This window comes from Pan troglodytes, chromosome 1 (assembly GCF_028858775.2).
Source record: "Pan troglodytes isolate AG18354 chromosome 1, NHGRI_mPanTro3-v2.0_pri, whole genome shotgun sequence".
Taxonomy (NCBI): domain Eukaryota; kingdom Metazoa; phylum Chordata; class Mammalia; order Primates; family Hominidae; genus Pan; species Pan troglodytes.
In genome coordinates this window covers 8,066,370-8,079,844 of record NC_072398.2, presented here as the reverse complement: position 1 = coordinate 8,079,844, position 13,475 = coordinate 8,066,370, and the positions used below count along the sequence as shown (strand labels likewise).

The following is a 13,475-nucleotide window of genomic DNA, read 5'->3' as shown; positions in this document are numbered from 1 at the left end:
ACCCTCCTAATTTCCATATACAACCTTCATAACATTGTTTTTTATACGTCTTTATTTATTTTAATATTGTTTTACTTCGCATTTGTTCATTCGGTCTTTACAAACTAACCTAGAGCAGGGTCATGATTTTTGGTGTTTTGTTTTACTATCATTTCAAGTGTTTCACATGATAAATATACCACAGGCATTTTATAAGTAGTTACTGAATAATGGATTAGAGGCAGAGTTTCATTAGTGAACAGCTGGAATCAGTTTTAAATAGTTATCTAAGAGGTACAGGAGAAAATAGAACTGTGCTCCATGCAGACTTACCAGAGAAGACGCTAGGTATCTTGGAAAGAAAGCTTTTGACCGTACGAATAGGAATTCCATTTTTTTCATCTTGCATCCGTGCTATGACGTCTTCCATCTAAACAATAATAACATAATTAAAACCTTTATGAAGTTGAACTTTTTTGAAAAAAAATCAGCTCTCATAACAATTTTGTATTCCTGTTTTGCCCAACTAAGAACAATGCTGTATTCTTGCCTTTCTAGTTTTTGCCACATTAATAGTTTAAATTCTGTTAAAAACAGATGGAGGAAACAGCAAGAAAAACAGCCATGTTAGGTTCCATTAAGCTACCAATAGGAATTTTGTGCTTTGAATATTGTCTTTCTCCTGATGTACCTTGGTTATAAAGCTTAAGATCAAAGAGTGTTTATTTCACAAGGTTTTAGAAACCATTGTCATAGCACATTCATGCTTCATTAATGTTACCTCTACTGAAATCAGTGCAAAAGCAAGTAGAGCCTTAAAAGCATCTGCTTGAATTGCTTCTTCAAGCAAGAGAATTTCCGTGATTTTGTTTTAAAATAAAGTTCTAAAACCTGCCTAGAAATCCAGGACTGATTGCCAATTACTATTACATCTCTTGCCTGGGTACTTACCGAAGTGTGTTATGAAACAAATACACACACATACACACTCTCGTGCACATACACTCATGCATGTGCACATACACGCCACACATGCACATGTACACACACACATATATGCACACGAGTACACACACACGTGCATGTACACACACATGCACACACACACACATATATATACAATAAAATGAATGTAACACCACAGCCTTCTGCCCGTTCACTAGATTCCCCTTTATCTTTGTTTCAATCTCATCAGTACACTCTCTTTTACTTTTACAAATTGCTGGTAATTCTAAAGGGCTGTGCTTCACAAAGTCAATGTGGAATTTAGTTTTGAAGAACATTCATTCATTCAAATCATAGCCACAGACTTTACTCATGGGCTTCTAAACCTGGGAGATGCAGAGACACACAAACATACCCAAGTGGTAGTATGGGACTTAAAATCCATTCATCCATTTACTCATTCCACAACCACTTATCACTAACTCTATACCAGATACATGACTGGGCACTGTGGATATGAAAATGCATACAATACAGTTCCTACCCTCAAAAAATTCAGTCAATAGTGACAACCCAGGTGAAATCTGAGTAAAGTATGTAGTTTAGCTAATAGTGTTGTACTAATGTTAATTTCTTGTTTTGATAATTATGCCATGGTTATGTAAGATATTAACATTAAGGGAAGCTGAGTAAAGGGTGTATGGGAATTCTGTTATCTTCTTTTTATCTATAAGCCTAAAATTATTTCAAAGTAAACAGTTCAAAAAAACACAGTCTAAACTTTATATTAATGAATTATCAAATTTCCATTGGCGGGCGCGGTGGCTCACACCTGTAATCCCAGCACTTTGGGAGGCCGAGGCGGGCGGATCATGAGGTCAGGAGATTGAGACCATCCTGGCTAACACGGTGAAACCCCATCTCTACTAAAAATACGAAAAATTAGCTGGGCGTGGTGGCAGGCGCCTGTAGTCCCAGGTACTCGGGAGGCTGAGGCAGGAGAATGGAGTGAACCCAGGAGGCGGAGCTTGCAGTGAGCCGAGATGGCGCCACTGCACTCCAGCCTGGGAAAAAGAGCGAGACTCCGTTTCAAAAAAAAAAAAAAAAAAAAATTTCCATCAACACAGCTTTAGAATGGTTTTCAGCTAAGAAATCTAATGTTCTTGGTATCAACGGATGTATTACTATGTTGTAATCACACTATGAACAGATGTATTACTATGACAAATAACTGGAGATGTGGAAAGAATGGGTTTTAATGAAACACAGGTTTGTATTTGACTCTTAGCTCTTGTAATTATTATCTATGTTCTTTGAGTAAGTTAAATAACCTCTCTAAGACTCAGTTTTCTGATCCATAAAATGGTGATAATAATACTTGTAATAATTTCTTCATAGCGTTCTTCATGGGATTGCATTGGGCCTAGGGTGGGGTAAAGTATTTTAAGGGCAAATGATACAACATATATAAAGCCTGGTACATATATAGAACAACAAATATTAGACCAAATGTCCATGCACACCCATGATATCTGGGGATGCTTATTCTCTACCTTCATGTTTCTTTCCATGTGGAAGGAGCACCATTACCCTAATCCCCTTGCCTGTCTCTGCCCCCTAATTTACTCCAGGGGAGCTGAGCTGACTTATCAGATAGAAGAGCTGGGAATGAGAAACTGGCCTGCAGGGCCCACTCTTTTTCTCTCAGCTAGAAGCCCACATCTAACTCTGCTGATGTAGAGATGCCTGCCCTAGTGGGTGAGCAAGTCTATTCAGGATTGTGTTTCAGGATTAACAGTGACTTGTGCACAAACATTCTTCCATAATACCTTTATCAGCAATCAGGGTGATGTTGTGACCCCTACGTGCCTGTCTTTATGGTTATAGTTCTAAGTTGGCTCAGAAATCAAGTATAAAAAGAATATGATGCTGGGCACGGTAGCTCACGCCTGTAATCCCAGCACTTTGGGAGACCAAGGCAGGCAGATCACCTGAGGTCAAGGGTTCCAGACCAGCCTGGCCAACATGGCGCAACCCTGTCTCTACTAAAAATACAAAAATTACCTGGGCATGGTGACAGGCGCCTGTAATCCCAGCTACTCAGGAGGCTGAGGCAGGAGAATCACCTGAACCCCAGAGGCAGAGCTTGCAGTGAGCCGAGATCATACCACTGCCCTCCAGCCTGGGAGACAGAGTGAGACTTCACCTCAAAAACAAAAAAAAAAAAAAAAAAAAAAAAAAAAAGAAAGAAAGAAAGAAAGAAAGAAAAATGCTTTTATCAGGCCTGTAAAAGACCCCAACAATAACCAAATACCAAATACCCCACTTCTTTTGTAATAAAGATCTCTAAGTATAGAAACATGAAAATAGATATACTCTCATGACTTTTTATTTTGTTACTATTTGTTCATGATTGACCTGCCACAATGTTCAGAAATGCAGAATAAGCTGCTTTGTCCTGCCTCATATCAGCCTCTAAACCCTTGTATTATCTGCTTAATGGTTTAAAGCAGGCTGGATTAGAGGGACATGGAAACCTCTCTGACTCGCACTTTCATCTCAGCACCTAGAGATGTGGCAGCAGTCACCTCTGCTTCGGGCTGAATTAAGGTGCGTAGCTATGAGTGGCAGTGTTTTCTTTGTACAGTCTCATCCCCTCTCAGTTCATGGGATCCTAAAGGAGTGAGAATAGGAGGCTGGAAAGTAAAAGTGACTTCTGTGGTTGTATTTCAAAATACTCCATTTTTCTGAGTCATCATTTCCACAAGAGAAAAAAATTTTAACTCCAAGTAAAAATAGGATTGGTGTTCTAGACTGAAAACGTGATCATGTACATGCATTCAGCTGTTTTTATCTTTATCCAGACATAATTTATCCATGAACCTTCTCATGGCCTAGAATGAGACAAAAACAAACAAAAGAAAACAACAACAACAACAACAAAATGAAAAACAAAGACACATAAAAAAAAAAAACCCTGCTTTCTAAAAACTAAAATCAATTAAGAAAGAAAAAGAAAATTCTAGCCCTCAAATGACTGAAGGGACCCCCTCTTGGCTAACGGGACCCCAGGGAAACCCTGGAAGCTAAGTTCATGGCCATGATGGGATGGGGGGTGGGACACACCTCGTTGTACCCCTTCCTCACTAACCACTATCAGGCTTTCTTCCCTAAGGGGCAAACAGAAACTGACCCTTTTGAAAGACTCCACATTGATAATGTTGATTAATGACTTATCTTCCCAGGACAGAACAAAGCTAAAATGAGATCAGTCATTCCTTCACTCCTCTCTGGGATGTCTGCTCCCTCCATTCCCTTTTTCTTCAAATGTTCACCTTATCTTATGTAAAAAGTAAACTTACAGGGCACTAATTAAAGTCTTGCAAGTATGTAATCATTCCTCTCACTGTTGCCTCCTCTTTTTTAAGGAAAATGTATAAATACTAAACCTCCTAAGAACCTCTGGGAAAAACAGCCAAACAGGCATCCGTAACTTGTCCACAAGCTGGCTCAACAAGCTTCAGTGATTGAGATTTATGTCTCAATCACTCATTTTGGTTGTCACAGTCACCAAGTCCACATAAAAAAACACATGCATCTTATCTGTTGATGTTCCCTCGAGCATTCACTCAGAGTCTATTAATTTTTATATTAAGCATGACTTGAACATGCTTGATGGTCTGTTTTCTCACTATTAGCAACAGCAATTGGATGAGAAGAAAAATGCTACAAGCAAGCAAAAAAAAAAACAGAGCAAGTTAGTTAGACAGAGGTATGAGGGATAGTAAAAAGCAACTCCAATAAATATGAAAATATTTGGGGCAATTTAGTCTAAGGCCAAAAGACTCAGGTACCTCAAGTATCCCATATATATATATGTATGTGTGTGTATATATGTGTGTGTATATATATATACTTACACACACGCATATATATGCATGTATACATGTGTATGCACACACATATATGCACATGCATATATTCATTAAAATGCCATTGAGTTGTGTGTTTTCACTTCCATAAGCCTGTTTCTGAGGGTGAGGAAACTGGGCATGGGAGAAGAGAACACTAGACGATGGGCATGGGCAGGAGAGCTGGCATGCCTTGGGTCACCAAGGATTTTTCTGAAGGCTATTTTCTTTACTCTTAAGAAGTTCAAAGTAGATGATCTGTAAGACTTCTCCTAGCTACAAAATGATTGAAGTCTGGAAATAATCATCAGCATTCAGAAGGAGGTAAGTTTCCACACTAGGTCAAAGAGCCAATTCCCTGTTACAGACAAATAGATGAAGCTATTAAATTAAATAAAGCCAGGCCAGGCTCAGTGGCTCACGCCAGTAATCTCAGCACTTTGGGAGGCCAACGCAGGAGGATGACTTGAGCTCAGGAGTTTGAGACCAGCTTGGGCAACATGGCAAAACTCTATCTCTTAAAAAAATATATACGAAAATGAACTGGGCGTGGTGGCAAGCACCTGTGATCCCAGCTACCCAGGAGGCTGAAGTGAGAGGATCTCTTGAGCCCGGAAGGTCAAGGCTGCAGTGAGCTGTGGTCCTGCCACTGCACTCCAGCTTGGGCTACAGAATGAGACTCTGTCTCAAAAATAAATAAAATAAAATAATAAATCAAACAAGACCTTATACAAATGTATTTGCTTCCAATTGTCAGCACATTTTAGTTTCAATGCAAGACGTAGTTATTAAAAACATGCATTTAGGCCGGTTAGACCTGAGTTTGAATCCTGACTGTACTACTTACAAGCCATCTAAACAGGTGAGTTAATTTAACACTCAAAGATTCGGTTATCTCATCTGTAAAATGGAGATAATCATAAATTGTATACATCAAGGGTGAGAATTAGTGAAACAATGCTAATTACATGCTTACTATGATGCCACCACCAACACCATCATCATCATCATCATCAACATAATTTTCTTCCTTCATCGTTGTACTAGGAAGATACGGATCCTTTTTCTTTTATAATTCAGCCGGCAAAGATGCTGTAGTTAAGTGCAAATATTTGTTAGACGCAATAAATTGTCAAGCAATAAGTAGTCAGAGATGCCTATACGTAAGCTCTGTTTTTGATTTCCTGTAAAAAACTGAGTTCATGTTGGCCCCTGCAAGACAGGAGATTTGATTTGAAGAAATGTCAGGGGAAATATTTGTGCATATAAGCAAAGGCTATGTAAGCTATGAAAAAATCATATTTAGAAGGGGAAATGAGATGGCATTCACTTTTAACAAAATGAAAATGTCTTTGCTGTCACCTTTTCTTGACAAATTTGCCTCGAAGTTATTTAGAAGATTAAAAATTAAATTAAATTGAGTGCTGTTTGCAAGACTTAATTTTTTAATGCAAACTGATTCACTATGTGTGATAAAAGTAAAACAACTGTATTTTGCAAAGTAATTTTGAGAATATGTATTGCTGAACTCATTCAAAACTTTTTATGCTTCTGTTACAGAACCCTCCATATTTCATTAACTAGTAAAACTATCTGTTTTCCCTTAGATGTAAACTTCTGGAGGAAAAAATTCTCACCTTACTCATCTTTGCATTGTTAATACATAAAGTGCCTGGTCCATAATGGAGGCTCACTTTAAAAAGAGGAGAGGGGATTGATGTATTTTTGTTTAAGGCATATGTTTGCTTTTTCTGAGAGCCTCAAAACAAAAGTGGAAGTTAATTTAAGATTTGGTCTTGAGATGTTTGATATGTTTTTTTCTTTGTATGTAACTTTTGTGAAAAATACATTATCAGCATCAGAAATAGTGACACAGAGTAGCTCAGCGTAGTGCAGGTTAAAACACCCTTATCCCTCTTATTTTTTCTGCTCTATCTAATGCAGAGATACTTCAGCTTACTTGTTAGAGGAATTTCTTCCTTTAACGCAAGAGAGTAAATCAGTGGCTGTTGATGAGGCTGTCTTCTTGCTTGTAGATGTGACACTCAAGTTCATTGCCATGTGTAAGCCCTCAAGATGAAAGGCACTATTGAACTTCAACACCCTGCTCTTTTCCCAGGAATTCATAATTAGCATTTCCTTTGGAATAGTTTAGATGTCACTTCAAGCTTGTGATGTATTTCAAAAACGCTCAGGTTAAACAGTCCCCGCCCGAACACTTGGCGGAATGAAAGAAGGAGCATATTACACAGGTCCATCTTCTTTGAAGAGAGTTACTAATTATTCAAGAGGGGCTGCCAGACAGGGCTCCCACATATTGATGAAAACAAAATCACTGCCTTGAAACCTTTCCAGTTCTCTAATGTTCTAAACAATTATGGGAGTTTAATTAAATTAACTTGTAGCTATATTTGCCGGAACTTTACCACAATATCATTATTATTGATTTCATTAAGCCAATCGCTTTACAGAGACACCATGACTGTAGGCAAAACGTTTGTTATGAAGTAAAGCTAAAACGTTTTGTACTCTGTAATTCTGAAAAAGAAATGAATCAATCAAAATTTCAGAAGAAGTTTTCCAACTCTGCCTTACAACCACCATTAAGCACAGGCATTTGGAGATATAAATGGGAGACTAAGTGGGCAGATTGAATGGCTTTTTTCTATGTGCACATACTTTCAAATTATGGTGTGTTCTGTCATTTTAAGTGCTAGCTATGAAAATGGGAGAAATGATCACTGAAGCGCTTCTTGGATTTCTTGGGCAATTAGGTGGTGGCAGGTTTTCATAATTTAAATTCGCCTATAATTCTTTTTACTTCAGAAAGCCTTTCGAATGCAGAAAATCATTTACACTTCTGAATTCATCAGTGAAAACAGAGAAAGTAGAGTCAGTCTCTAATGAAAGTTAAATTAAGAATAATGAGATTAAAATTTGCAAGACAAACTGTTTTCTGCTGTAATAATTCAATTAAAGCTGCTTCTAATTGATATGATTTTTCCCCATGTTATAGTTTATTGCAGTCAGTATCTTAACTCAGAATTACTCTTTTCATATAAAAAAACTGCCATTTTCATGAATAATCGACTAAAAATAGAAACTAGTAAAATCTTATTGCATGTAAATCTGTCCTAGTTTATCTTAAATATAGATTTATTTATTTAAAAAACAGTAACTCAGTGAGGCATGGTGGCTCATGCCTATAATCCCAGCACTTGGGAAGCCGAGGCCAACGGATCACCTGAGGTCTGGAGTTTGAGACCAGCCTGGCCAACATGGCGAAATTCTGTCTCTACTAAAAATACAAAAAAATTAGTCATGTGTGGTGGCAGGTGCCTGTAGTCCCAGCTAATCAGGAGTCTGAGGCAGGAGAATCCCTTGAACCTGGGAGGCGGAGGTTGCAGTGAGCCGAGATCGCGCAACTGAACTCCAGCCTGGGTGACAGAGCGAGACTCCGTCTCCAAAAAAAAAAAAAAAACACCACCACACACACACACACACACGATAACATAACTCATTTGAAAGCTTAGAAGCTTAGAAACTTAGAAATTTTATCCTTTTGTGATTTTGCAGAAATAAAGTAGAGGTTTTTTTTCTAATTTATAGATGTTTCTGCTTTTTTTTTTTTTTTTAAAATAAAGCATTTCTCTCATTCATCTCAAGGAATATAACCTCTACTGAAAATAAATAAACAGATAAATAAACAATTATGCTCACTGTGTTTGTTGGGATTACTTGGGTTGACAGAATCCCAAATTCAATTGTCATGAACAAAGACATGTGTTGTAAGTACTGTGGGATGTTTTCTGGAACTCGAAGATGGGCACATGAGTGGGTCTCATAAGCAGCCCGCCTTTAGGGCATGCTTACTGCCCCCTCCACTCTGCTCCTTGTGGTGATCCCACTTTGTCTTCTCGGCCTAGAGTCCTCTCTTAGTTCTTCAATGCACAGAACAGCAAAAATGGCTGCCCTTACTGCTTGAGCTTTACAGTTTGTGAAATTAAATAATTCCAACTTAAAGCTGTTGGAACTTTAAATTATTTGAGCTTTGAGAAAAATGTGACTATATGGCCTGAGCACATAGCATGCAGCTGCAATTCCTGCTTCTCCGATTACAGATTACAGTATGTTACTCTTGTGCTGTGGATGATTAGGAAAGGCTGAAAGGTGCCATAAATAAGAGTTTATTATTCCTCCTTATAAAATGTCGAATCAGTCTTCCTTGGAATGTAGTAAACTATAACTAATCAAACTTCTGTAACATAATCTAAGAATTGGTCTTGCATGAAAAATGTTGCAACTCTGTTAACATTTCTCTGTCTCTACCTATATAAGTGAAACCTTACCTCCACACTTGGATGCACTAACCCCATTCTTTTGGAGTCTGTGTTACCCAGGTAGTGACAGCCTCAAACTTTGTGCTCAAATAAATTCTACACTTAATCATATTTTCTGAATCTCATTATTTAATGCAGACAAGTTTATATGAACCCAAGGAGAAATTCCTTCTCTAATTTCCATACCTGAATTTTGGGGCAAAAACTTTGATTTATAACACTGGAGGTGGAGTTGGAAGGGGTGCTGGGCAGAGAAACTAAAGGCATTCGTTATCACCTTATTCAATATAAAAACCCATTGAACGATACATGGATAGAGTTATATAGCAGAAAAAAGTGTAAGAAAAGCAGTCTCAAAAAAATTAGAGTGGGTGGTTGCTGAATAATGAGAAAGAGCCCAAGGGCCAGGTGCGGTGGCTCACACCTGTAATCCCAGCACTTTGGGATGCCAAGGCAGGTGGATCACGAGGTCAGGAGTTTGAGACCAGCTTGGCCAACATGGTGAAAGCCGGTCTCTACTAAAAATACAAAAATTAGCTGGGCGTAGTGACGCCCGCCTGTAATCCCAGCTATCGGGAGGCTGAGGCAGAAGAATCGCTTGAACCCGGGAGGCAGAGGCTGCAGTGAGCCGAGAACACACCACTGCACTCCAGCCAGGGCAACAGACCGAGACTCCGTCTCAAAAAAAAAAAAGCGCCAAAGAAAGACAAAAATTGATGCAGAAAAGAATGTTGGACAGAGAAGTCAAACAACTGAATGAGATTTCACAGCTATATAAGACAGAAAGACGGAAGTAGCATGACCAAATAGGCCACCTGGTTAATTACATTGCACTCTTCGGCATGGTAAGTATTTGCCCCGAGGTAGAAAATACCAGCGGTGCTAAATGTATGTGAAAGAGTAACTTAGGTTTCCAGATTTCTTTTTTGTTCCTAGGAGGTATCACTTCTTTAACTCTCAAAAGGAGCCTCGTGGCTAATTTTTATTGCAGTCAAAGTTCAAATAGGAGAGTTGTCAATGTCCCCTGAACTATTTGGGAAAGACTTCATGGGAAAAGTAAGATTAAGCTGATCCTAGAGGGTAGGCAGGATAGAGAGCTATAAAGGAAAGGAGGAGGCAGAGCACATGAATACTTTAATCAATTGCTTCATCTTCAGCGTCAAGATGGGAATGAGTAAGACTCCTGCACAGAATAATGAATTCTGTCAGAATCCTTCTACTTCTGCCTCTCCAACTTGACAATTTGAACCTTTCTGGAAGGTGTCTCTGTAGTCATTTTCAAACACAATTCCACCTTTGCTATCAACTTAGTTCACATACTGCCTGCTTGAAATTCTCTCTTATACGAACTCCTTACCTCCTGATCCCATTTGAGCTCACATCAGTTCGCTCAAGTAGCAAACCCCAGAATTAACCTGGGAACAAGTTTAAATATTTCATCTCTTGTTTAAAACTTTCATTGGCCTGACAACCCCATGAATTTTCTGTAAGCGAAATGACCACCCAAATTTATCCACGATATGACGCCCAACTGTCATTCTAGCGTTATAACTTGCTTCCCACATGCTCAAAAATTGCTCCTGCCTGCCTCACCTTCTCACATACACTTCCTCATGCCAGCTGCACCCTTCCCTTTTCCATCTGTGCCTGTGGAAATTCAGTTATACTTCTAGGATCATTCCAAATTGTAATTTCCTACTGACGTCCGTCTTTATCCCTCCCCTTACCTCTCTCATCCCAACAGAATATGATCATAGACTCTGTTAAACTACTTGAGATCTTTATTTTTAGTTTAAATTTTTTTACCCTACCTTACTTTACATGACTTACATATAAGTTATTTATTAACATAAATATCATTCTCTTTAGATTATAAAAGCTTTGGTAATTTGCATTAGTTTTGCTATCTGTGGCATGGTCCATGAGGAATCATCACGCCCCATTTTTTACTTTAAATACTTCTTTGCTGTGTTTGTATGTTCACCAACAGGACGTATTACTTTTATAATTAATATTATTTTCTATTTGAAATAATTAAGAATTCCGGCCGGGCGCAGTGGCTCACACCTGTAATCCCAGCACTTTGGGAGGCTGAGGCAGGTGGATCGCCTTAGTTCAGGAATTTGAGACCAGCATGACGAACATGGTGAAACCCTCTCTCTACTAAAAATACAAAAATTAGCCGGGCTTAGTGTTGGGTGCCTGTAATCCCAGCTACTCAGGAGGCTGAGGCAGGAGAATCGCTTGAACCCAGGAGGCGGAGGTTGCAGTGAGCCAAGATCATGCCACTGCACTCCAGTCTGAGCAACAAGAGCTAAACTCCATCTCAAAAAAAAATAATAATAATAATTAAGAATTCCCACTTTAATAGTATTAAAATATTAAACGTTAAGTTCTTTATTCAAATGTCTGTTGTAACACATTTGAGGGTTAAATATCGCCAACTGCTTTTTACAATATACTCCCTGTAAACATTCTGTATAATTGCTATTGACTTTCAACAACTAAACTAGTCTACCTCCAAATTATGTCTTTTTACAATCTTTTAAATTGAGAGTTAATGAACGAAATTGTTTACATTCCCTTTTTTCTTAGTCACATCTCCAGTAACCCTGGAAGTCCGAATCAATAGTCTTATCATCAGCCCCCTTTCAGATGGAGAGACCACAGTTCCTGATAGATGAAAGGCTTCTCTTGGGACTTTTTTTAATTGACGCAGGTGCTTGATTTCAGACAAGCCCTTCTATTCTAGCTTCTGGAATCAACTTGAAATTCAGCAACCTCTATGTGTAACAAAAATGGACGAATCATTCCTCTAAAAAATAAATGAACAATGATATTTAGCAAACAAAATACCTACAGACAGCCATTGATTTGGATGAGTGAAAAAGGCAGAGAATGCAGAAGATGCCTGGGATTTAGCTAATCTCTGAGATTCTGGCAGGAAGGACATAAAAAAAGTCAAAGGGTTCTTGGCTGAGTTTGCCATTTTATTTTATTATTTCATTTTTATTTTATTTTATTTTATTATTGAGACAGGGTCTCACTCACTCACTTTTTTTTTTTTTGAGACAGAGTCTCACTCTATTGCCCAGGCTGGAGTATCATGGTGCGATCTTGGCTCACTGCAGCCTCCACCTCCCAGGTTCAAGTGATTCTCCTGTCTCAGCCTCTCGAATAGCTTACAAGTGCCCACCATCATGCCCAGCTAATTTTTGTATTTTTAGTAGAGATGGGGTTTCACCATGTTATCCAGGCTGGTCTCAAATTCCTGACCTCAAGTGATGCACCCGCCCCAGCCTCCCAAAGCTCTGGGATTATGGGAGTGAGCCACCGCACTTGGCCAAGCTTGCCATTTTAAAACATTCTTACTAAAGGAAAGGGGTCTCACAATACCTCCACGGAGTATAATAGATTTAAAATAGCTTTGGAACATAAGAATTACTCTAATGTTTCAATTCTTTGATTTAAATCCCAGCTTCTCTTTGTAGCCATTTATGTCTTTGTTGTTTATAAATTCATACAAATATTTCGGAAGCCACTTAAGTTTCCCACCTCCTTGGGTAATAAATTCTGTATGTAAATTATCTGCTAGTTGAATTCATATCTAGTTCCTATTATTTAATTCTTGCCTCATTCAAGCTCAAAAGAAGCTCCACCATTTCACAGTATGAGAATTTAGTGACTAACACCTTGTTTATCCTATTCATGGTATTCGTACATCCATAAATGTTGATCCACACTATCTCCTCCTCCTTTTCGTGAGCAACAGACCCAGTCATTCTCATAGTTCTGTATAGAGCACATCCTTCTACAATTGTCTGCCCCGCTTGATATCTGTGAGGGAAACCTGGCCGAGGCCAGATACCATGGTTCACGTAATCTCAGTGCTTTGGAAAGCTGAGGCAGAAGGATTGCTTGAGGCCAGGAGTTTGAGACCAGCCTGGACAACATAGCAAGACCCCCTTCCCTACAAGTAAAAAAAAAAAAATGAAAAGACAAGTGTAAAAACAACCCAGTCTATTGATGGCCACTGGGCATCACAGACCCGTTTCCAGATACCTGTGTTACAGATATTCTCCCTCCAACACCTTCACACAACTCCAGGACTGATGGTGGGAAGAACAGCCTTATGCATGCTTACTTCCATCCTAATCCTACACTGCAAACCACGAAATAAGGCTGAATGTGCACTATGGACTAAAAGCATCTCTGTTATTCCCATAAACTGACTGAAAACAATAAATGTACCCATTGTTGAAAATAAGGCTCTGTCATCATGTGTTCAGTGATGCAGAGC

The 13,475-nt window shown here is 38.8% G+C and overlaps 1 protein-coding gene across 11 annotated transcripts in view; it reads right to left on the bottom strand.

Annotated features, from left to right (window-relative positions):
- Positions 1–13,475, bottom strand: part of RGS7 (regulator of G protein signaling 7) — a 599,504-nt gene that overhangs the window by 330,222 nt on the left and 255,807 nt on the right. For all 11 annotated transcript variants that reach the window (XM_054660839.2, XM_054660842.2, XM_054660845.2 and 8 more), the window contains exon 3: positions 313–409. In XM_054660839.2, coding sequence (XP_054516814.1) covers positions 313–409 — 97 coding nt within the window. The remainder of the gene's footprint in view (positions 1–312; positions 410–13,475) is intronic.